Source organism: Oncorhynchus clarkii, chromosome 12, assembly GCF_045791955.1.
Source record: "Oncorhynchus clarkii lewisi isolate Uvic-CL-2024 chromosome 12, UVic_Ocla_1.0, whole genome shotgun sequence".
Taxonomy (NCBI): domain Eukaryota; kingdom Metazoa; phylum Chordata; class Actinopteri; order Salmoniformes; family Salmonidae; genus Oncorhynchus; species Oncorhynchus clarkii.
In genome coordinates this window covers 70,865,993-70,891,391 of record NC_092158.1, presented here as the reverse complement: position 1 = coordinate 70,891,391, position 25,399 = coordinate 70,865,993, and the positions used below count along the sequence as shown (strand labels likewise).

General features: G+C 45.4%; 1 protein-coding gene across 1 annotated transcript in view; it reads left to right on the top strand.

Moving 5' to 3' along the window:
• The window catches only part of LOC139421172 (zinc finger protein 385C-like), a 223,705-nt gene that overhangs the window by 100,171 nt on the left and 98,135 nt on the right, over window positions 1–25,399 (top strand). The window contains exon 2 of the mRNA XM_071171787.1: window positions 1,422–1,763. Within this exon, the coding sequence (XP_071027888.1) occupies window positions 1,422–1,763 (342 nt within the window). The remainder of the gene's footprint in view (window positions 1–1,421; window positions 1,764–25,399) is intronic.

Below are 25,399 nucleotides of genomic sequence, written 5' to 3'. Positions count from 1 at the left end.
TACTGTTATAGCCTTTGTTATAGCAGGCTAGCACAGCAAGCAGGCGTGTAGTCACTCTGAGTGAACCAGCTTGACTGATAGACAGCACAGCATGCTCCTCAGATAATCAGAGAGTAGCACTCTGTCTCCCCCCAGTGGTGCCGTACTGAACTGCATGGCCTCCTATGTTGTTATACAATCAATGATTAGTAGGGGATTGGGTAGTCCATAGGTAGTGAGTGTTCATGTGGGTGTGTATGGGTGTCTGTGTGTACAGTGTCTGTGTGTGGGGATGTACATTGAGTAGACAAAAGATAAAGAACACCACCCTTTTGCCCTCAGAACAGCCTCAATTCGTCCGGGCATAGACTCTACAAGGTGTTGAAAGGGTTCAACAGGGATACTGCCCCATATTGACTCCAATGCTTCCTACAGTTGTGTGAAGTTGGCTGGATGTCCGTTAGGCGTTGTGCCGTTCTTGATCCACACGGGAAACTGTTGAGCGTGAAAAACCCAGCAGCATTGCAGTCCTTGACACACTCAAACCGGTGCGCCTGTCACCTACTACCATACCCCGTTCAAAGGCACTTAAATATTTTGTAATCCTCATTCACCTCTGAATGGCACACACACACACACACATACACAATGTCTCAACTGTCTCAAGGCTTAAAAATCCTTCTTTAACCTGTCTCTCCTTCATCTACACTGATTGAAGTGGATTTAACAAGTGACATCAATAAGGGATCATAGCTTTCACCTGGATTCACCTGGTCAAGTCTATGTCATGGAAAGAGCAGGTGTTCCTAATGTTTTGTACACTCAATGTATGTCTCTGCGAGGGTGTGTGGGTACTGACAGCCAGGGCTTTACTTCAGACAGGCCTAGGATCAGATGCCTCACCCACCTACACCGAACCGTCTGAATCAGAGTTCTTATTGTGCCCCTGTCTTTTATGGGCTATTGGCTTTAACAGGGGGGCTTTGTGCAGAGACACAGAGGGCAGGGGAGAATCATATCGGGAGGGCTCCATTGTTCCCAGCACACGTCTGTGCTCTAACACACCGTTATAGCACTGTGACACAGGGCACCTCAGACTCACAGAGCACTGCCTCTCTAATCCACTGGCGCTGGACATAAGCCTGGGACTGGCCCTGATCCTTCACCTCTGACCTCTTACCCCCGCTGGTCTGTTCTCGACACCTTTTCTCTCATCCTTTCTGGTGTGTCTCATCTCTATCCCTTCTCTTTCTCCTCTCCTCTCTTTCTACATGTCTGTTCTCTCTCATCTCTGCCCTCTTCTCTCCCCTCTTCAATCTCCTCTTCCCTGCAACTCTTCACCGTGTCATTGCAGTGAATGGGAATGTGTTCCCCGTCAAGTTACCTGTCAAAAGAAAAGGTTAACGGCACCATAAATAACAGATCCTTCTCTCCTCTCCCAGGAAGGAAGCGTCCGTTCAGCCCACCCTCAGTGTTAGAGATGGAGGAGGACAGGAGCGGGTTAGGAGTGGGGATGGGGTTGACTGTGGACAGCGAGGTGTGCTGTGACCCCCAGGAGGAGGGCGTAGTCCTGGGGGAGCAGCCAGGACCAGTTGGGGGCGCCCTGCCCTCGTCTGACCACAGCAGGCCCAAGAGGGAGAGGAAACAGCGCAGTTACACAGTGTGTGACGTGTGTAACATCCAGCTCAACTCCCCAGCCCAGGCCCAGATACACTACAACGGCAAGTCTCACCAGAAGAGACTCAAACAGATGAGCAACGGGAAGGTCCAGCACGGCAACACAGGTAGGACACCCCACCCACTTTCCGCACTATTCTGCAGCTGGACCCTACTCTACCCCTACACTGTTTGAAAAAAAGGCTCTGGTTCTGTGGCTGTCCCCATAGGGTAACTCTTTTCAGTTCCAGGTAGAACCCTTTGTGGTTCCAGGTAGAACTCTTCTGGGTTCAATGTATAACCCCCTGTGGAAAGGGGTTCTACATGGAACCCAAAAGGGTTCTACCTGGAACCAAAATAGGTTCTTCGAGGGGTTCTCCTTTGAGAACCCACAGCCAGCCGAAGAACCATTTTTGATTCAAGATCGAAAACTTTTTTTCTAAGAGTGTACAGTACAGTGTACAGTACAGAGAAATTATAGTGTGCACACTTTTGACAAAGTGTGAATATGAGTTCTACCCCCCAATGACACGTCCGGCTGCATTATATAACCTAGTAAGGTGCATCGGTACTCTGTTGTACCTGTTTCATCATACGTTCAGTACATTCAGTACATTTCTAAGAGGACGCTGTGATAATGAGTATGACATGTGAACATGGAGAGCTGCTACAGATGTAGGATCTTAATTTGATCGCCCTGTTGCAGGAGAACTTTCCTGCAATGAAGGAATTGTATTTCAGGTTTAAAAAGGTTTCTGCTGTTTGTAATTCCCACATTGAAATTTCAGACATGAGTTTCCTTTCCAAATAAGAATAAATAAACCCCTACAAAAATGTTGATTCATTATAATCCACATAATAATTCACATATCCTGTTGCTGCAGGATTATTTTCCTAAACTGGCTCAACCTGTATAGCTGTGTATGGAAGTGTGTATAGTGTAGAAGTGTGTATGGAAGTGTGTATAGTGTAGAAGTGTGTATGGAAGTGTGTATAGTGTAGAAGTGTGTATGGAAGTGTGTATAGTGTAGAAGTGTGTATGGAAGTGTGTATAGTGTAGAAGTGTGCATGGCGCTATATAGTCTTCCCTAGCCTGAGGCTGGACACAGAGGGAGGAGAACAAAGCTGAGTTAAGTCATTCATTGGCTGACTTGCTGGTTACTTTAGATCGTTCTGGTCCCTGCTCGCTCCGGGGTAGCTACAGCAGTGGCTGCAGTGGAGGTGCAGGTTTTCCCCATAGATTTGAATATATAGTGAAACTGGCTACATGTTCAGAGGTGAGTCCTTTCTGTCTCCCACTCTCTCTTTACTTGTAACCCTCCTACGCAGCTCGAAAACACGCTCACCAACCTGGAGAATCTGCTCCCAAACACTCATCACTCACTCTTGAATACTCTATCTCTATTTCTCTCTCTCTCTCTTTCGCTCTCTCTCTCTCTCTCTCACACATGCACACGCACACACATCTCCGCATGAAAACTAGTCTGACCCACTTCAGGTGCAGAAATCTCATACAAACAGCACATAATTACATAGCAACGGAGAGCACGGCAACGCTTGCCATGGCCACAGATTATTTGGCCCTGATTGGCTGCTGGCAGGCTGCTGGCAGGCTGCTGTAGGCATGATGGTGCAGTGTGTTTCTACTCCAACCCTGTAGGGGGCAGCAGTGGGGCCAGACCACCCTTGAGATTGCCTGGGGAACCATGGAACATCTGACTCAGCACTACAGGAAAGTACACAAACAGTCAATAGTCACCCGCTTAGGTCGTTCAGATAACTGGCTTTGGCAGTTAGTATACACCTGTGATGGCTGTGTGTTAACACAATGTAGCAGTAGTAATCTGGAAAGCAGAGAGATCACGATACACACATACAAACATACCACCTCTCTCTTCTCCCATCTCTCTCTTACTCTCACTCTCTCCATTCCCTTCTCACCCTCCCCCCCCCCCCCCCCCCCCCCTCCCCTCTCCTCTCCCCCTCTCTCTCACCCTCCACCTCTCTGTAGTCACACAAGGCTTAGTAATGCAGCCATGCTCCCTGCAGGTGTGTTGCTCCTGTGGACTTCCTTCTTTGCAGTCCTTCCAACCATCCTCCTTTCCCTTTCCTGATTGCTTCATTGCTTCAGTGAGCCAGCACGCAGAGCCCAGCCCAGCCCAGTGCCTTGTGGCCAGTCAGTCTTTAGGAAGGATGGGCAGAATGAGGCCTGACGTGTCCACTGACCGTCACTGTCTAAGACCTGGGTCAGCTAGGGCATGGTCTGACTCAGAGCAACACACACACACACACACACACACACGCAGGCTTTGTCCCCAGCACCCTGGCACAGCTTCGGCAGCAGAGAGAGATTGGGTGATAGAGAGAGAGAAGGGAAGGGAGTGTGTGAGTGTGTGTGGTGTACGGTGCAGATTCCCTCTGACACACAGTCACAATCATGCAGCCTTATCTGTGCTCACCTTCTGGTGATTCCCACAGGCCCATGGCCTCAGCTCACACACACACACACACACACACACACACACACACACACACACACACACACACACACACACACACACACACACACACACATTGCAAACATGTGTGGATGTTTGCAATCTGTGTGGATGTTGAAGGGTGCGTGATGTGTGTTTTCAGTATGTAAATGTATATTCCTGTGTGTTTTTGTGTTTGTGTGTGTGTGTGTGTGTGTGTCTCCCAAAGAATCCTTTCCATGTCAGCTTGTGTTACCCTTCCTCTCTGCTTCACTGAACTGACAGAGGGTCCAGGCTTTTCTTCTCTCTCTCTCTCTCTCTCTCTCTCTCTCTCTCTCTCTCTCTCTCTCTCGTTCTCTCTCTCTCTTACACACACAATCTCTCTCTCTCTCTCTCTAAACCCCAACACATGGTGATGGGCAACGACAGTGAATCGAAAAAGGCTTTCATTTCAGTTTCAGCTGTATATGATGATACAACTTTACTTAGCGCGTTCAGGAATAATGCATTGTTAGTTGTTATAAGCAAGTATAAGCCCCTACTGTGTCTTCTAAATCAATTGAAATGTGTTATTTCTTTCTGTGTTATTTTGCTTTACATATTCTAAATGGCTACTATACTTTTTACCTTCCGTGGTCCTTTTGTGGTCATTTCCAAACCTCTTCAAACTACTCCTATACCAAAATAACAACTGAGAAACACATGATGCCAAAACAAGTATTATTTATTAGAAAATATGATATGCAGACGGACAATGTCCTGTATGGGCACGTTATTCCTGTATGGGCACGTTATTCCTGTATGGGCACGTTATTCCTGTATGGGCACGTTATTCCTGTATGGGCACGTTATTCCTGTATGGGCACGTTATTCCTGTATGGGCACGTTATTCCTGTATGGGCACGTTATTCCTGTATGGGCACGTTATTCAGTGTTTCCCCTTGTTGGACCGACGGCGGCGGCGGGCTCTCTTCTTAGTTGAACCACGGGGGGTCACCCACACGGGAGCTGTTTGAGCATCTTTACAGCCATCTGTCTCCCTCTCAGCTCCTCTCTCCTTGTGTTCATCTCCACGGAGCTCTAATGCAACCATTATCTATGGAAAGAAAATAAACGTTGTCTCATTAGGAAAACAAATACATATTTTAATGTGTGCTCCAGGGTAAAATGTATTGATAACATTGTGGTGTTTATAGTGACAAGTACAGTAAGTAAAATGTCAGCAGTATATTTAACTATGATGGGTAAATGTCACTATTTGGACCTAGTCTAATGTTGTTCCTAAAGCCTTTCTCAGACCCCCTCATACCCCTAATCTTTCCTTCACATCACATTACCTGCAGTAGTCCTCGGACACTTAAGGTGTTCAGCAGGCCCACGCCGTACAACCAGCAGCCAAGAGCCAGAAACATGCAGCCTGCAGCCTCTATCCTCCTCTCTTCTGCCCCATGAATCACGTTCACCATCTTCTTCCACACAAGCTCACTCGCTCCCGCTCTCTCCCTACTCCTGAGCTCAGCTACTCGGGTGCGAGGCGTTCTGAGGCTGGCCGTAGAACCACTGGTTGTCTGGTGCAAAGCACTAACGTCTCTATATTTCTGGTCAATACTGTTTCTGGTTTGGGTGGTGGTGGCCTTGTCCGAGCCACAATGGCCCACAGGGCAGGAGCCCATCTCCTGTTTCTGTAGCATGAGGCAGCTTGATGTATCCGCCCTGGATAGGACACAAGTCAGGGCCTTAACCCCAAACCGTCTCCTTAATGTGTGCCAAGCTGAGAGGCATCGGGTCCCATTTTCAGAGTCTTTAGTATGACTCGACCGTGGATAAACCACCCGACCTTCCAATCTCAGGGCGGACACTCTAACGACAAGGCCACTGAGTCGTTTAGTGTTGTTTGTAGCTACCCGGTTCGCAGGTGTTTCCAAGCTGACCATAACACAAGCCTCTCCGGTACACTTGTACAAACTGTGTCCTGTGGTCTCGCTGGTGTTCTGTTTGGTCCAGGGTTGTTGATGGAGGTTGATGGTGCTGGTGTTCAGGTCAATGTGAGGCGTGCTGGCCCACTGCCTAATGCCGATGGGGGTCATCAGGGCGTCCCGAAAAACCGTGCCGTCCAGATGTTGTAATGCCAAGATTACATGCACCAACAAGTGAATGCTGATAGAGTACAAAGCCATCTCTCAATCAAGTAAACTGGCTGAGCAAATTCAAAAGGCAACTCCTCTCTACAGTGATAGGCGAGTTGTGGGGTTTAGAATGTTTGATTGGACTGTTGTGCCGTAGGTGTCTATGATGTCACAGGGGGCATCCAACATGTCACCTAGGTTGAAGATAACTAGCATGTCACCCCACCCTCCTTTATGACATCATCATTGAAAATAAGAATTTGTTCTTAACTGACTTGCCTAGTTAAATAAAAAGGTAAAATTGCGATATAGATGCGGTAAGTAGGTAAATCGAACTCAACCAATTAAGACGCTTGCAACGCCAGGGATATGGGTTCGATTGCCACGGGGGACCAATACGGGGGGGGGGACTGATGGAAATGTAAGTCACTCTCGGTAAGAGTGTCTTCTAAATTACTATAGGTTAGGCTTTTGTTTAAATGTGCTTTTCACACCATGTAGAGGTATAAATCGGAGTATAATGCGTGTTTGGATGTCAACCCCAACACATGTTCATGTCATTGTTCCCAATCAACTGCATTACAGTCAAAAAACGACTGACTACCATCAATGATTTCTGCATGCTAGGTATGCTAACCAGCTTACACGAACGGGAGTTAGCATTAAACAGTCACTTCTTCTAAACCTAAACAGGGACAACTTCTACATGGTATGCAACAAAAACAGCCAAATACTGTATATCCAAATCGGACTTAAGTCACCACGCTGTGGGTCTGTTACGATACATAAATCATGATGGGTTTGACGAATATCCACTTTGTTGGAACAGATTTGTTGAACGTCTGATCAATGCAGCGTCTGCTTTCCATTTACTGCTTTGATGGTCAAGTTGAAAACCATAGAATTCATTTAATATGTAATGTAATGTTGTAAACTCTGGTGTTTCTCATCCTAAAGCTTGTTCTCCATCTTCCATCTTTTTTCAATGTTTTAAATGGTGAGCCAATATGTTTTGACCACTTCTATCTCCCAAACTAGTTTTACGTTGGCTCTCTCTCATCTCTCTGCAGCAGATATATAGTGAGCAATATGTTTTGACCACTTCTAACTCCCAAACTAGTTTTACGTTGGCTCTCTCTCGTCTCTCTGCAGCAGATATATAGTGAGCAATATGTTTTGACCACTTCTATCTCCCAAACTAGTTTTACGTTGGCTCTCTCTTGTCTCTCTGCAGCAGATATATAGTGAGCAATATGTTTTGACCACTTCTATCTCCCAAACTAGTTTTACGTTGGCTCTCTCTTGTCTCTCTGCAGCAGATATATAGTGAGCAATATGTTTTGACCACTTCTATCTCCCAAACTAGTTTTACGTTGGCTCTCTCTTGTCTCTCTGCAGCAGATATATAGTGAGCAATATGTTTTGACCACTTCTATCTCCCAAACTAGTTTTACGTTGGCTCTCTCTTGTCTCTCTGCAGCAGATATATAGTGAGCAATATGTTTGGAACATCGAATTGCAATACATATCGAGGGTCCTTGGCAATTCCCAGACCTACTGTTCACCACTGCCCCATAAAGTACCAGCCACCATGGTCTCTCTTGGTCTGATTTGACCTGATGTCACTAGAGGGTGTGGCTTGGTCTGATTTGACCTGATGTCACTAGAGGGTGTGGCTTGGTCTGATTTGACCTGATGTCACTAGCGGGTGTGGCTTGGTCTGATTTCACTAGAGGGTGTGGCTTGGTCTGATGTCACTAGAGGATGTGGCTTGGTCTGATTTGACCTGATGTCACTAGAGGGTGTGGCTTGGTCTGATTTGACCTGATGTCACTAGAGGGTGTGGCTTGTCTGATTTGACCTGATGTCACTAGAGGGTGTGGCTTGGTCTGATTTGACCTGATGTCACTAGAGGGTGTGGCTTGGTCTGATTTGACCTGGTGTCACTAAAGGGTGTGGCTTGGTCTGATTTTACCTGATGTCACTAGAGGGTGTGGCTTGGTCTGATTTGACCTGATGTCACTAGAGGGTGTGGCTTGGTCTGATTTGACCTGATGTCACTAGAGGGTGTGGCTTGGTCTGATTTGACCTGATGTCACTAGATGGTGTGGCTTGGTCTGATTTGACCTGATGTCACTAGAGGGTGTGGCTTGGTCTGATTTGACCTGATGTCACTAGCGGGTGTGGCTTGGTCTGATTTCACTAGAGGGTGTGGCTTGGTCTGATGTCACTAGAGGATGTGGCTTGGTCTGATTTGACCTGCTGTCACTAGAGGGTGTGGCTTGGTCTGATTTGACCTGATGTCACTAGAGGGTGTGGCTTGGTCTGATTTGACCTGATGTCACTAGAGGGTGTGGCTTGTCTGATTTGACCTGATGTCACTAGAGGGTGTGGCTTGGTCTGATTTGACCTGATGTCACTAGAGGGTGTGGCTTGGTCTGATTTGACCTGATGTCACTAGAGGGTGTGGCTTGGTCTGATTTGACCTGATGTCACTAGAGGGTGTGGCTTGGTCTGATTTGACCTGGTGTCACTAAAGGGTGTGGCTTGGTCTGATTTTACCTGATGTCACTAGAGGGTGTGGCTTGGTCTGATTTGACCTGATGTCACTAGAGGGTGTGGCTTGGTATGATTTGACCTGATGTCACTAGAGGGTGTAGCTTGGTCTGATTTGACCTGATGTCACTAGAGGGTGTGGCTTGTCTGATTTGACCTGATGTCACTAGAGGGTGTGGCTTGGTCTGATTTGACCTGATGTCACTAGATGGTGTGGCTTGGTCTGATTTGACCTGATGTCACTAGAGGGTGTGGCTTGGTCTGATTTGGCCTGATGTCACTAGAGGGTGTGGCTTGGTCTCATTTGACCTGATTTCACTAGAGGGTGTGGCTTGGTCTGATTTGACCTGATGTCACTAGAGGGTGTGGCTTGGTCTGATTTGACCTGGTGTCACTAGAGGGTGTGGCTTGGTCTGATTTGACCTGGTGTCACTAGAGGGTGTGGCTTGGTTTGATTTGACCTGGTGTCACTAGAGGGTGTGGCTTGGTCTGATTTGACCTGGTGTCACTAGAGGGTGTGGCTTGGTCTGATTTGACCTGGTGTCACTAGAGGGTGTGGCTTGGTCTGATTTAACCTGATGTCACTAGAGGGTGTGGCTTGGTCTGATTTGACCTGATGTCACTAGAGGGTGTGGCTTGGTCTGATTTGACCTGATGTCACTAGAGGGTGTGGCTTGGTATGATTTGACCTGATGTCACTAGAGGATGTGGCTTGGTCTGATTTGACCTGATGTCACTAGAGGGTGTGGCTTGTCTGATTTGACCTGATGTCACTAGAGGGTGTGGCTTGGTCTGATTTGACCTGATGTCACTAGATGGTGTGGCTTGGTCTGATTTGACCTGATGTCACTAGAGGGTGTGGCTTGGTCTGATTTGGCCTGATGTCACTAGAGGGTGTGGCTTGGTCTCATTTGACCTGATGTCACTAGAGGGTGTGGCTTGGTCTGATTTTACCTGATGTCACTAGAGGGTGTGGCTTGGTATGATTTGACCTGATGTCACTAGAGGGTGTGGCTTGGTCTGATTTGACCTGGTGTCACTAGAGGGTGTGGCTTGGTCTTATTTGACCTGGTGTCACTAGAGGGTGTGGCTTGGTCTGATTTGACCTGGTGTCACTAGAGGGTGTGGCTTGGTCTGATTTGACCTGGTGTCACTAGAGGGTGTGGCTTGGTCTGATTTGACCTGATGTCACTAGAGGGTGTGTCTTGGTCTGATTTGACCTGATGTCACTAGAGGGTGTGGCTTGGTCTGATTTGACCTGATGTCACTAGAGGGTGTGGCTTGGTCTGATTTGACCTGATGTCACTAGAGGGTGTGGCTTCGTCTGATTTGACCTGGTGTCACTAGAGGGTGTGGCTTGGTCTGATTTTACCTGGTGTCACTAGAGGGTGTGGCTTGGTCTGATTTGACCTGATGTCACTAGAGGGTGTGGCTTGGTCTGATTTGACCTGATGTCACTAGAGGGTGTGGCTGCTCAGACCACAGTAAAGGCTGTGTCTGTGTCTGAGTTACTATTTGTTATTTTCTGCTTGGCATATCTTCGAACTTTGAGAAAACATGCTATTGTGGTGTGTGTGTGTGTGTGTGTGTGTGTGTGTGTGTGTGTGTGTGTGTGTGTGTGTGTGTGTGTGTGTGTGTGTGTGTGTGTGTGTGTGTGTGTGTGTGTGTGTGTGTGTGTGTGTGTGTGTGTGTGTGTGTGTGTGTGTGAAACAGAGAGAGAGACTGCCTCTACCTCTTTCATGGTTCTGATCTTTCTCCTATCTCTACGGCCTAGGATAAAGCTTGTTGTGATATGTGAGTCAGTGTGTGTCTCTTCATGGTCCCTGTCTGTCTGTCTGTCTCTATCTCTTTCTCTCACTCTGTTTTAATAAAGCGTGAGGGATTGGATTAAAGGCTGGGATTTTCTACATGAATACATCTGCACATCTGCCTTTTATTTTTGTGCCGCCTCGCCATTTTCCCATTTTATTTATTCCCTGTGGAGGGAAATGACTTTCCTCGCTCACTGTGCCTTTGGACGTGTGTGTGTGTGTGTGTGTGTGTGTGTGTGTGTGTGTGTGTGTGTGTGTGTGTGTGTGCGTGTGTGCGTGTGTGCGTGTGTCATGTTGTTTGCATCAGCGTCGAGGCACACCTTAAGCCCTGGGTATCACCACATGTGGCAAGTCCGTCCCTGATTGGTCCATCTAAAGTGTCTGTCAATCTGTCGTCTGTAGAAGACTCCAGTGAAAGAGTATCTCTAATATAATATCTAATACAGAAACCTTTCCTGTCTCCTCATAGCATATGCAAACACTTTGGCTGTGTAGTCGTTTAGCCGTGCACTCTGTCTCTGCCCCCCCACGCCCTGGGGTTTGGTCCTTCGTGTCCCACCGGTTTAGACTCTGGGAAAAGGTTGTGTTCTGGATCGGCACACAGGGCCCAGTGGAGTGGGAAAAGTCTGGAGCAGAGAGACCGTAGAGAGAAGAGTAGGAACAGACCACCAAACGTCTGTCTGTCTTTACTGTTTACGTCTGTCTGTCTGTCTGTCTGTATGTCTGTCTGTCTGTCTTTACCGTTTACCACTGTCTATCTGTCTGTCTGTCTTTACTGTTTACCACTGTCTATCTGTCTGTCTGTCTTTACTGTTTACCACTGTCTATCTGTCTGTCTGTCTTTACTGTTTACCACTGTCTATCTGTCTGTCTGTCTGTCTGTCTGTCTGTCTGTCTGTCTGTCTGTCTGTTTACCACTGTCTATCTGTCTGTCTGTCTTTACTGTTTACCACTGTCTGTCTGTCTGTCTGTCTTTACTGTTTACCACTGTCTATCTGTCTGTCTGTCTTTACTGTTTACCACTGTCTATCTGTCTGTCTGTCTTTACTGTTTACCACTGTCTGTCTGTCTGTCTTTACTGTTTACCACTGTCTGTCTGTCTGTCTGTCTGTCTGTCTGTCTGTCTGTCTGTCTGTCTGTCTGTCTGTCTGTCTGTCTTTCTGTCTGTCTGTCTGTCTGTCTGTCTGTCTGTCTGTCTGTCTGATTGTCTGTCTTTACTGTTTATCACTGTCTGTCTGTCTGTCTGTCTGTCTGTCTGATTGTCTGTCTTTACTGTTTATCACTGTCTGTCTGTTTGTCTGTGTGTGTGTGTGTGTCTGTCTTTGTTGTTTACCAATGTCTGTCTGTCTGTCTGTCTGTCTGTCTGTCTGTCTGTCTGTCTGTCTGTCTGTCTGCCTGCCGTCCTGTCCTGTCCTGTCCTGTCTGCCGTCCTGTCCTGTGGAGACTAGGCTGTACTCACTATCTGTTTTCATCTAATATAAATATCCAAAGCATATCCAAGGGTTTTGTTGTCACACAGCGCTCTGTCAAATTAATAGAACATTCTGCCACTTTCTTAAATGGCACAGAATATCAATCCCTGCATTTCCTCTGTTCCCTTTTTAATGCATTTTCTCGCTTATCAAACTGACCTGCAGTGTTCAACCATAGAATGATATATATTTGTGTTATATGTAACAACCTGTTACATTCTCTGTTTGTAATGGATGTCAATTCATCATAATAGCCTTGTCTGTTTGGTTGCACCCCGCTACTGGAGTCCATTAGGAGATGTCCAGCCCTCCACCCCCTCCACCCCAGGCCCTTGGTGAGAAAGCCCAGAGAAAGACTGTGTTTCTGGGCAGTGCACAGCCTCACTTCCCCCTCTCTCCCTGCAGCATATTATCCTTACTCCAGGCCCTTGGTGAGAAAGCCCAGAGAAAGGCTGTGTTTCTGGGCAGTGCACAGCCTCACTTCCCCCTCTCTCCCTGCAGCATATTATCCTTACCCCAGGCCCTTGGTGAGAAAGCCCAGAGAAAGACTGTGTTTCTGGGCAGTGCACAGCCTCACTTCCCCCTCTCTCCCTGCAGCATATTATCCTTACCCCAGGCCCCATCATTTGTTTTTCACCTTTATTTAACCAGATAAGTCAATTGAGAACCAATTCTCATGTACAATAACGACCTGGCCAAGAGGCATAACATTGTAACAGTGAACAGGGCAACACAACAAAAAAAATTAAACTATACAGAGGAAATGTACAAATTCATCAAATATACAACAATACGAAATTCACAGTGGGTTTGAGTAGAAACATTAAAGGTGTAAGAATATTTTAAAGATAATACAGAACGCAGAGGACGAGAGGTCAATAGAGTAATATCAATGGGTCAGAGACCTGGGAGGAACTTCACTCCGGGACGCATAGCTACATGGCAAGCTCTCATTGGTCCAAATTGTTTATACATTGAACCTGAAATAGGATACTTGTTAATTTGGCCATTGGCCCAGTTTCAATGCAAGGAATTCTAATTGGTCAACCACAGGCTAGTGCAGGGTTATAAAACTGCATCCTGACCCTTTGTTCTGTGGAGAGATTCACTGACAGGGGAGAATGAACATCTACCTCTCAGCATAACACCGCCTCTTCGAATAAACCTATTTTCCTCCCCCTGATTTGCTTTGGGGTAACACAGCAGACTTAATGATGAGCAGGTACCTTGATCAGATAGCAGCTCAGGTAATATGTTTTAGAATGAATGTGGTGGGATGAATGTGTCACCTAAGAAGACCCAGATTACACCGGAGTGGCTTATTATCTCTGATAGAGGGACAGTAGAGGAGAGAGGTGCTGGGCGGTGGGGGAGGGAGATAGAGGGTGATAAAGGGGGGGACGGAGTAAAGGAAAGACAGGTAGGCAAATGGATGAGGAATGGTGAACACGAAAGCCAAATTGAGAGGAAGGGGAGAGAGGTGGTGAGAGGGGAATAAGAGAAAGAGGACTGATCGAGAGAGAGAGAGAGAAACAGACAGACACTGTCATTTACACAGAGAGACACATAGATAAACACTGTCATTTACCCAGTGAAGATGGGCTGCCCAGTAATGGACACATGATAGATGGCCATTGGAAGTTTGTACTAGCCCAAAGTTCACACACACTTACCATCTGTCACATCTGACGTGTGGTTTTACTAGTGCCTTTGACTCATTCCTGGTTGCCTGAGAGAGAGAGAGAGAGAGAGAGAGAGAGAGAGAGAGAGAGAGAGAGAGAGAGAGAGAGAGAGAGAGAGAGAGAGAGAGAGAGAGAGAGAGAGAGAGAGAGAGAGAGAGAGAGAGAGAGAGAGAGAGAGAGAGAGAGAGAGAGAGAGAGAGAGAGAGAGAGAGAGAGAGAGAGAGAGAGAGAGAGAGAGAGAGAGAGAGAGAGAGAGAGAGACACACACAGAGACACACAGAGACACACAGAGACACACAGAGACACACAGAGACACACAGAGACACACAGAGACACACAGAGACACTATGTGCTCACTGCCCACAAAATGAGGTGGAAACTGAGCTGCACTTCCTAACCTCCTGCCCAATGTATGACCATATTAGAGAGACATGTTTCCCTCAGATTACACAGATCCACAAAGAACTCGAAAACAAATCCAATTTTGATAATAACTCCCATATCTACTGGGTGAAATTCCAAGCACCGTTGTAAATACAACCCATATTTATGCTTATTTATTTTCCCTTGTGTACTTTAACCATTTGTACATTATTACAACACTGTATATACATTATATAGTCTCTCTCCCATACAGAAGTTTCAAAACAATAAAGACATTACAAATGTCATATTATTTATATATACATGTATATATATATATATATAAATAATATGACATTTGTAATGTCTTTATTGTTTTGAAACTTCTGTATGTGTAATGTTTACTGTTAATTTTGATTGTTTATTTCACTTTTGTATATTATCTACCTCACTTGCTTTGGCAATATTAACACATGTTTCCCATGCCAATAAAGCCCCTTGAATTTAATTGAATTGAGAGAGGGAGAGGGAGAGAGATGGGGAGACTAGGCCTCACAGACAGACATAGAGAGGGACTGCCATGTATAGCACAAAACAAACCCTGAAATAGATAGCTCATCTCACTGGCAATTAGTCAAGATGACAGTGTTTCTCTGTCAGCAGATCCTGTGGATGAACACACACAGCTCTGTTTGTGACTCTCTTTAATTGAACCACATGGTCACGCTCGTCACACACACACATACATATCTGGTTAGCCTGGATACTAGTCTTTTTAGCTAACATTCCACTCCTTGTAGCCTCCTCCCGTGTCATATGCCAAATATGCTAGTGGAATGTTTGTTAAAAAGACTGGTACCCAGGCTAAGATCTGGTGACTTTGACTCCTAACTGATCTGAGCTCAGCCTCCCACTACGTTGCTTCACTGTTCCTCCACTTAAAAGACAACTTTCTTCTCCCCCAGACTAGTCCACGGCCTCTTAGAGAGCTAGAGGCGACTCGCCGGTGACTTTCATTGTTATTCATGTATTAATTTATTCACTCATGGCAGACGTGAACCAGGGCTGTAATATGCAGATGCCGGTTTGTTTCTCGATGGGAATTTTCTGCTCCACTGCCCCTGTAGCTGCCACTAATAATAAAGTGAGGCAAGATGGAGAGAAAAGGAGGAGGGATAGAGGGGATGCCTGTCAGGATGCCTCCTGAGCCACCACACTTATGCACACACACAGATCGTCGCTCAGATAGACAGTGACCAGGTGCGATCGTCCTAGCAGAGGTGACCTTGACCTTGTCACAAAGACGAGGAGTCTAGCTCTCTTCTCCTCTCCTCTCCTCTTCACCTTTCCTCTCCTCTCTTCTCCTCTCCTCTCTTCTCTTCTCTTCTCCGCATCTCTCCTCTCTTTTCCTCTCCTCTTCTCTCTTCTCCTCACCTCTCCTCTCTTTTCCTCTCCTCCTCACCTCACCTCTCTTCTCCTCTCCTCACCTCTCTTCTCCTCTCCTCTCTTCTCTTCTCTTCACCTCTCCTTTCTCTTCTCCTCTCCTCTCGTCACCTCTCTTCAACTCTCCTCTCCTCTCTTTTCTCTTCTCTCCTCTCTTCTCCTCACCTCTCCACTCCACTCCTCTCCTCTCCTCTCTTCTTCTTCTCTTCTCTTCACGCTTATTGATAGGACACAGGGGCTGGAGAGCAGAACTACCTTGTCCAGGAGATAGGAGAAAAGGCTAATAGCAAAACCAATGACAGTGAGTTGTGACTGAAAAGGATGGGATAGCGTAAATAGTTGGAGTCTATGAACATGAACCAGTGTTGTTATGGTTAGAGTTGATGTTAGGGTTGACGCTGTGGACATGCCCAGTAATAGCGATGATGTCCTGTGTGAGATGTGAAGGACGCAGCAGTAAAGAAACACATTCACTCATCATGGAACCCTGTTGTGTCTCCCTGGCCACAGGAGGCTGGTGGGGGGGGGGGGGGGGGGGGGGGGGGGGGTCATATTAATGAATGGAATGCAGTAAATGAAACGGTATCAAACACATGGAAACCATGTGTTTGATGTTGTTCCATTAGTTGCTAGTCATTATGACCCTGTCCTCCGATTCAAAGTGACACCAGCCACCACTTCCTGCCTCCGTCTTCCTCTACCTCCCCAGTGCATTTAAATGAGATTTTAAAAAACTACTGACTGGAAGAGACTGACTGACACACACACACACACACACACACACACACACACACACACACACACACACACACACACACACACACACACTGTCTGTCAGGACAGAGAAACACATCAGTCACAAACTGTAGGACTTATTACTTCATAGGGAGGTGAATATTGTCAAACCTATACAATTGCATCATAGTCTGACGTGGATAAGAGGACATTGAAGAGAGATATAATGACGAAGATACAAGTCCTACTATACCAAGCTGTCTCCTTCCTCTAGTACAGTAACTAAAGCTTTCAGTGGATTAACGTGTTCTATTTGGTTCTATTTGAATTTCAACACACACAATCGCAACGCAAATCTGCACACACTGTCTGGTAACTTTTTGCGTGCCTACAACAGCAAACACAAGTTATATACACACACACACGCACCACAGACACACACCCCAACACACACACACCTCCTCACACAGTACAGTGCACGTCAAGACATTGTGTCCTCAACCACAGAAACACATGGGCTTGCATCCCAAATGACACCCTATTCCCTATTTAGTGCACTACTTTTGAACATGGCCCATAGGGGTCTGGTCAGAATTAGTGCACTATATAGGGAATAGGGTGCCATTTGGGGCTTAGCCATGGTTCACTGGGACCCAAGGCATGCCATGCACCCAGGCCTGAGTCCAAACCCTGAGCGTGTCCAATCAGCCAAGGCTTTACTAGAGGCCAAATCTGTAGCGTATAATTGGGTTTTAATCAGCTTTCTCATTCAGGCGAGTGCTAAAGATTAGGGCAACACGGGCTCCGCTCAAAATAAGCATTCATAAAGGCGTGTGAAAGCCTCTGACCCGTCGCAACGAATCATACAGACCCACAGACACGAGGCCGCACGCTCTTCCTCAACCTCTTCCTCTCTTCTTCTCTCCACTTTCTCTCCCTCTCCATCCTTCATGTTTCGCTCACCCTCTCCTCGCTCCTCCCCTCCATCTCTCCCTTTTCTTTGCTCTCTCTCTCTCTCTTCCTCTCGCTCGTTCTCTCCATCTTTTGCTCGTGGGGATCCACACAAGTCAGGCCCGGCAGGAAAAAAGCTAGTCTTATCGAAAAGGACACATACCACCCCTACACAAAGATATACACACACATACCACCCCTACACAAAGATACACACACATACCACCCCTACACAAAGATCTACACACACATACCACCCCTACACAAAGATACACACACATACCACCCCTACACAAAGATATACACACACATACCACCCCTACACAAAGATACACACACATACCACCCCTACACAAAGATATACACACACATACCACCCCTACACAAAGATACACACACATACCACCCCTACACAAAGATATACACACACATACCACCCATACACAAAGATATACACACACATACCACCCCTACACAAAGATATACACACACATACCACCCATACACAAAGATATACACACACATACCACCCCTACACAAAGATATACACACACATACCACCCCTACACAAAGATATACACACACATACCACCCCTACACAAAGATACACACACATACCACCCCTACACAAAGATATACACACACATACCACCCCTACACAAAGATACACACACACATACCACCCCTACACAAAGATATACACACACATACCACCCCTACACAAAGATATACACACACATACCACCCCTACACAAAGATATACACACATACCCCTCCTACACAAAGATATACACACACATACAGCTGGATGAAATGAGCTTATTGGTACAGCACACAAAATGACCTTCCTCCCTCCTCATCATCATATTCCGCAAGGAGGCGGGATTTGGCTAATCCAATATGGCCTGTTTAAGTGGGTTCCTTACTAAAAAGCCTGGTTGGTTTTGAGAGCGGAGCGTTTAGATGAGTTAGTCGTTGCTAATCCTGTCTGTTGCTGCCTCTCTCTGGGGTGAGCCACACTCTTTATGTCATTAATGAAGTGCAGTGAGATGAAAGCCCTTTTTAATGGGATTTAGTTAGAACTGGGACAGCTTCCAGAGAGGCGGAAAAACATATCTTATCATCGTCATACTGTAACGGCTGTTGGAAGGAGAGGACCAAGGTGCAGCGTGGTATGTGTCCATATTTATTAAATTAACAGTTCTGGCTGGTGCACCAAAAACACTAAACAGAAAACAATCACCCACACCTCAAAATGGGAAAACAGGCTACCTAAGTATGGCTCTCAATCAGAGACAACGATAGACACCTCTGATTGAGAACCATACCAGGCCAAACACATAGAAAAAGAAAACCTAGACCTACAATATAGAATACCCACCCATATCACACCCTGACCAAACTAAAAATAGAAACATACAAAGCAATCTACGGTCAGGGCGTGACACATACACAGAGCCATCACCATGGTTAACGTCACAATCATAATAACCATCGTCATCATCATTTTTCTCTTCTCTTTCTCTCTCACTTCTACTCAGTGTTGAGGCACGTCCTGTTCTCTTTGGCTTCTGTTATCACTGTTAGATAGAATGGGTACAGCGTGTGTTTGTGTGTGTGTTTGTGTACTGTGTGTGTGTGTGTGTGTGTGTGTGTGTGTGTGTGTGTGTGTGTTTGTGTACTGTGTGTGTGTGTGTGTGTGTATGTCGCGTCGCACGCGCATGCATGCACGCACGCACGCGCACCACAGAAACACTACAGTAATGTCGCTTGTCAGAATCCTGGTGCTCAACCTAGAAACACCAACACTTAATTTGCATTTATGTTTGAGTTATTTAGCAGACGCAGACGGTATACTATACACACTGCAAGAGAAACCTTGAAGAAAAATATGCATATACTGTATACGATACTTATGGTCCACATTTACATGTTTTATGTTTGTCATTTAGCAGACACTCATCCAGAGCGACTTACAGTTAGAACATCCATCTTCAGAGAGCTAGGTGGGACGACCACGTATCACAGGCATAGAAAGTACATTTCCCCCCAATAAAGTAGCTGTCAGTAGAGTCATAGCTAGAAAGGGGGAGGCGGATTCAAGTGAATGTGCTGGTTAAGGTTGTTGTTTTCACACCAAAGTAAAATAACCTTTTAATGAGAGATACTGCAGACAGACAGTGAGAGTACTGCAGTGAAGCCGTAGCCCAGAGTGGTGACTAGTAGATCAAGTATGGATATCAAGGATGGTGACTAGTTGATCCAGTATGGATGTCCAGGATGGTGACTAGTTGATCCAGTATGGATGACCAGAGTGGTGACTAGTAGATCCAGTATGGATGACCAGAGTGGTGACTAGTTGATCCAGTATGGATGTCCAGAGTGGTGACTGGTAGATCCAGTATGGATGACCAGAGTGGTGACTAGCAGATCGAGTATGGATGACCAGAGTGGTGACTAGTAGATCCAGTATAGATGGTCAGAGTGGTGTCTAGTAGATCCAGTATGGATGTCCAGAGTGGTGACTAGTAGATCCAGTATGGATGACCAGAGTGGTGACTAGCAGATCGAGTATGGATGACCAGAGTAGTGGCTAGTAGATCCAGTATGGATGACCAGAGTGGTGACTAGCAGATCGAGTATGGATGACCAGAGTAGTGGCTAGTAGATCCAGTATGGATGACCAGAGTGGTGTCTAGTAGATCCAGTATGGATGTCCAGAGTGGTGACTAGTAGATCCAGTATGGATGACCAGAGTGGTGACTAGCAGATCGAGTATGGATGACCAGAGTAGTGGCTAGTAGATCCAGTATGGATGATCAGGATGGTGACTTGTAGATCCAGTATGGATGTCCAGAGTGGTGACTAGTAGATCCAGTATGGATGATCCGTGTGGTGTCCAGTGCCACCTGACTAGTCAGTGATCTATCTCTCTCTGTGTGTCTGCTCTGCTGTGATCTGGTGAGTCCTGCTCCTCATGACCTGCCAGCCATATTGGTCTGCTTATTGTTCTGTCAACAGCATCTGTTGGGCCTGATAAAGGGCTTAGACCAGCCCCCCATAGGCCCGCTGGAGTTAGGTTGGATTAGGGTGGTGTGTGTGTGTGTGTGTGTGTGTGTGTATGTGTATGTGTGTGTGTGTGTGTGTATAGAGTAATTTTTACCCACAACCCATTTGCTCTACCCTATCAGAGCACCAGCCACAGTGAGAGAGAGAGAGAGAGGCGATCAGTTGATAACCATATTGACAGTACACTCAGCTTGACTGCCCTGCTTTTCTGTTTCCCCTTTCTTCTTCATGCTGTCGTTATGGAGCTTTCTCTCCTAGCTGGATCATGTTGTCGTCTTTTCATTGTGGTTGTTGTTGATTTCCATTGGCTTCATAGTACGGATTTGACTGTATGGTCAGACATGGTTGTGATTATTCCGTTCAAGGTCGTGTCATTAATATTATATCTGTGCTTCTTACTTTCACATATGACAGAGGGAGGTATGTCTCACACACACACGCACGCACACGCACACGCACACGCACACACGCACGCACACGCACACATGCACGCACACACACACACACACGCGCACACACAGATCCATAATCACCTTGGCTAGGTGGGATATGGGGTTAAACAGCGCTTGTATGTTCCCGATCCATCCGCCCGGCGGGAATCTCTCAGGAGCATGGCAAAACGTTCCCAAGCCTCATCCAGTTCACCCTAGATCTCGTTTCCCCTCCAACCTTCCCAAGGAAAAAGGCTTTCAGAAGCAGCCATGCTCCTGTTACATTCCTCAATCTCCCAGCAGTCAGACCACAGTTGGTACAGTATAAGAGTGGCGTGCTGGGGAGACCAGTACATTAAACAGGAGGAGGATATGGGAGATCCCCTATTCCCTCCCCAAGCTCTCCGTATATAACCACAACCACTGGAAGGTCCACTAGCTGTTACAATTACCCCTCCCTTCCTCCTCAATCACTCCCTCCCTTCCTCCTCAATCACTCCCTCCCTTCCTCCTCAATCACTCCCTCCCTTCCTCCTCAATCACTCCCTCCCTTCCTCCTCAATCACTCCCTCCCTTCCTCCTCAATCACTCCCTCCCTTCCTCCTCATTCACTCCCTCCCTTCCTCCTCATTCACTCCCTCCCTTCCTCCTCATTCACTCCCTCCCTCCCTTCCTCCTCATTCACTCCCTCCCTCCCTTCCTCCTCATTCACTCCCTCCCTCCCTTCCTCCTCAATCACTCCCTCCCTTCCTCCTCAATCACTCAGTCTTTCTGCTGATCTGACATGTGCATCCCCGTGAAGTCATTCCAGTTAATTCAAAAGAAAAATCTCCTTTCCTGTTTCTTATTTCTCTCCCCATCACCAGGGCTGTCGGTGCTAAGCTGTTAAAATGGCTGACAGTGGGCCTGTCTGACTTCATGCAGTGCAGAAGTGCTGTGATTGGACGAGCAGAATGTGTAGCAGAAGTGACTGGGTACAGTACGCTGAGGAACTAGCTGGAGGATAGAAGTGGAGCTTCTAGTGATTCATCTCTTCTCCACCCCCATCCTCTCAATCTCAGCCAGGCCTGACTGTGGGGGGCTTCCTCAACACACACATATACTGTAGGGAACACATGCACATCAACACTAACACACACAAACACACTGTGCACACACATAAAGGTATATACTGTACACACACACACACACACACACACATAAACCCCATACACACACACACACACTGAGAAAACACATATAAAAGCATTCAGAACATAAAACAGAGATAGATGTATACTACAGACACACAAATACACAGATACACAGAGAGAGATATGTATACTACAGACACACAAATACACAGATACACAGAGAGAGATATGTATACTACAGACACACAGATACACAGAGAGAGATGTATACTACAGACACACAAATACACAGATACACAGAGAGAGAAATGTATACTACAGACACACAAATACACAGATACACAGAGAGAGATGTAGACTACAGACACACAAATACGCAGATACACAGAGAGAGAAATGTATACTACAGACACACAAATACACAGATACACAGAGAGGGAAATGTATACAACAGACACACAGATACACAGCTACACAGAGAGAGATATATACTTCAGACACACCAATACACAGAGAGAGAGATGTATACTACAGACACACAAATACACAGATACACAGAGAGAGAAATGTATACTACAGACACACAAATACACAGATACACAGAGAGAGAGATGTATACTACAGACACACAAATACACAGATACACAGCTACACAGAGAGAGATATATACTTCAGACACACCGATACACAGAGAGAGAGATGTATACTACAGACACACAAATACACAGAGAGAGATGTGTACACTACAGACACACAAATACACAGATACACAGAGAGAGATATGTATACAACAGACACACAAATACACAGATACACAGAGAGAGATATGTATTCTACAGACACACAAATACACAGAGAGAGAGAGATGTATACTACAGACACACAAATACACAGATACACAGAGAGAGATATGTATACTACAGACACACAAATACCCAGATACACAGATAGAGATGTATACTACAGACACACAAATACACAGATACACAGATACACAGAGAGAGAAATGTATACTACAGACACACAAATACACAGATACACAGAGAGGGAAATGTATACTACAGACACACAGATACACAGAGAGAGAGATGTATACTACAGACACACAAATACACAGATACACAGAGAGAGATGTATACTACAGACACACAAATACACAGATACACAGAGAGAGATGTATATTACAGACACACAGATACACAGAGAGAGATGTATACTACAGACACACAGATACACAGAGAGAGAGAGATATATACTACAGACACACAAATACACAGATACACACAGAGAGAAATGTATACTACCGACACACAGATACACAGATACACGGAGAGAGATGTATACTACAGACACACAAATACACAGATACAGAGAGAGAGAGAGATGTATACTACAGACACACAGATACACAGATACACAGAGAGAGATGTATACTACAGACACACAGACACACAGAGAGAGAGAGATGTATACTACAGACACACAGATACACAGAGAGAGATGTATACTACAGACACACAAATACACAGATACACAGAGAGAGAAATGTATACTACAGACACACAAATACACAGATACACAGAGAGAGAGATGTATACAACAGACACACAAATACACAGATACACAGAGAGAGATATGTATACTACAGACACACAAATACACAGATACACAGAGAGAGAGAGATGTATACTACAGACACACAAATACACAGATACACAGAGAGAGATATGTATACTACAGACACACAAATACCCAGATACACAGATAGAGGTATACTACAGACACACAAATACACAGATACACAGATACACAGAGAGAGAAATGTATACTACAGACACACAAATACACAGATACACAGAGAGGGAAATGTATACTACAGACACACAGATACACAGAGGGAGAGATGTATACTACAGACACACAAATACACAGATACACAGAGAGAGATGTATACTACAGACACACAAATACACAGATACACAGAGAGAGATGTATATTACAGACACACAGATACACAGAGAGAGATGTATACTACAGACACACAGATACACAGAGAGAGAGAGATATATACTACAGACACACAAATACACAGATACACACAGAGAGAAATGTATACTACCGACACACAGATACACAGATACACGGAGAGAGATGTATACTACAGACACACAAATACACAGATACAGAGAGAGAGAGATGTATACTACAGACACACAAATACACAGATACACAGAGAGAGATGTATACTACAGACACACAAATACACAGATACACAGAGAGAGATGTATACTACAGACACACAGATACACAGAGAGAGAGAGATGTATACTACAGACACACAGATACACAGAGAGAGATGTATACTACAGACACACAGATACACAGAGAGAGAAATGTATACTACAGACACACAAATACACAGATACACAGAGAGAGAGATGTATACTACAGACACACAAATACACAGATACACAGCTACACAGAGAGAGATATATACTTCAGACACACCGATACACAGAGAGAGAGATGTATACTACAGACACACAAATACACAGAGAGAGATGTGTACACTACAGACACACAAATACACAGATACACAGAGAGAGATATGTATACAACAGACACACAGATACACAGATACACAGAGAGAGATATGTATACTACAGACACACAAATACACAGATACACAGAGAGAGATATGTATACTACAGACACACAAATACCCAGATACACAGATAGAGATGTATACTACAGACACACAAATACACAGATACACAGATACACAGAGAGAGACATGGATACTACAGACACACAAATACACAGATACACAGAGAGAGATATGTATACTACAGACACACAGATACACAGAGAGAGATATGTATACTACAGACACACAAATACACAGTTACACAGAGAGATGTATACTACAGACACACAAATGCACAGATGCACAGAGAGAAATATGTATACTACAGACACACAGATACTCAGAGAGAGATGTATACTACAGACACACAGATACACAGATACACAGAAAGAAAAATATATACTACAGACACACAGATACACAGATACACGGAGAGATGTGTATACTACAGAAACACAAATACACAGAGAGAGAAATGTATACTACAGACACACAAATACACAGATACACAGAGAGGGAAATGTATACTACAGACACACAAATACACAGATACACAGAGAGAGATGTATATTACAGACACACAGATACACAGAGAGAGATGTATACTACAGACACACAGATACACAGAGAGAGAGAGATATACTACAGACACACAAATACACAGATACACAGAGAGAGATATGTATACTACCGACACACAAATACACAGATACACAGAGAGAGATATGTATACTACAGACACACAAATACACAGATACACAGAGAGAGATGTATACTACAGACACACAAATACGCAGATACACAGAGAGGGAAATGTATACTACAGACACACAGATACACAGAGAGAGATGTATACTACAGACACACA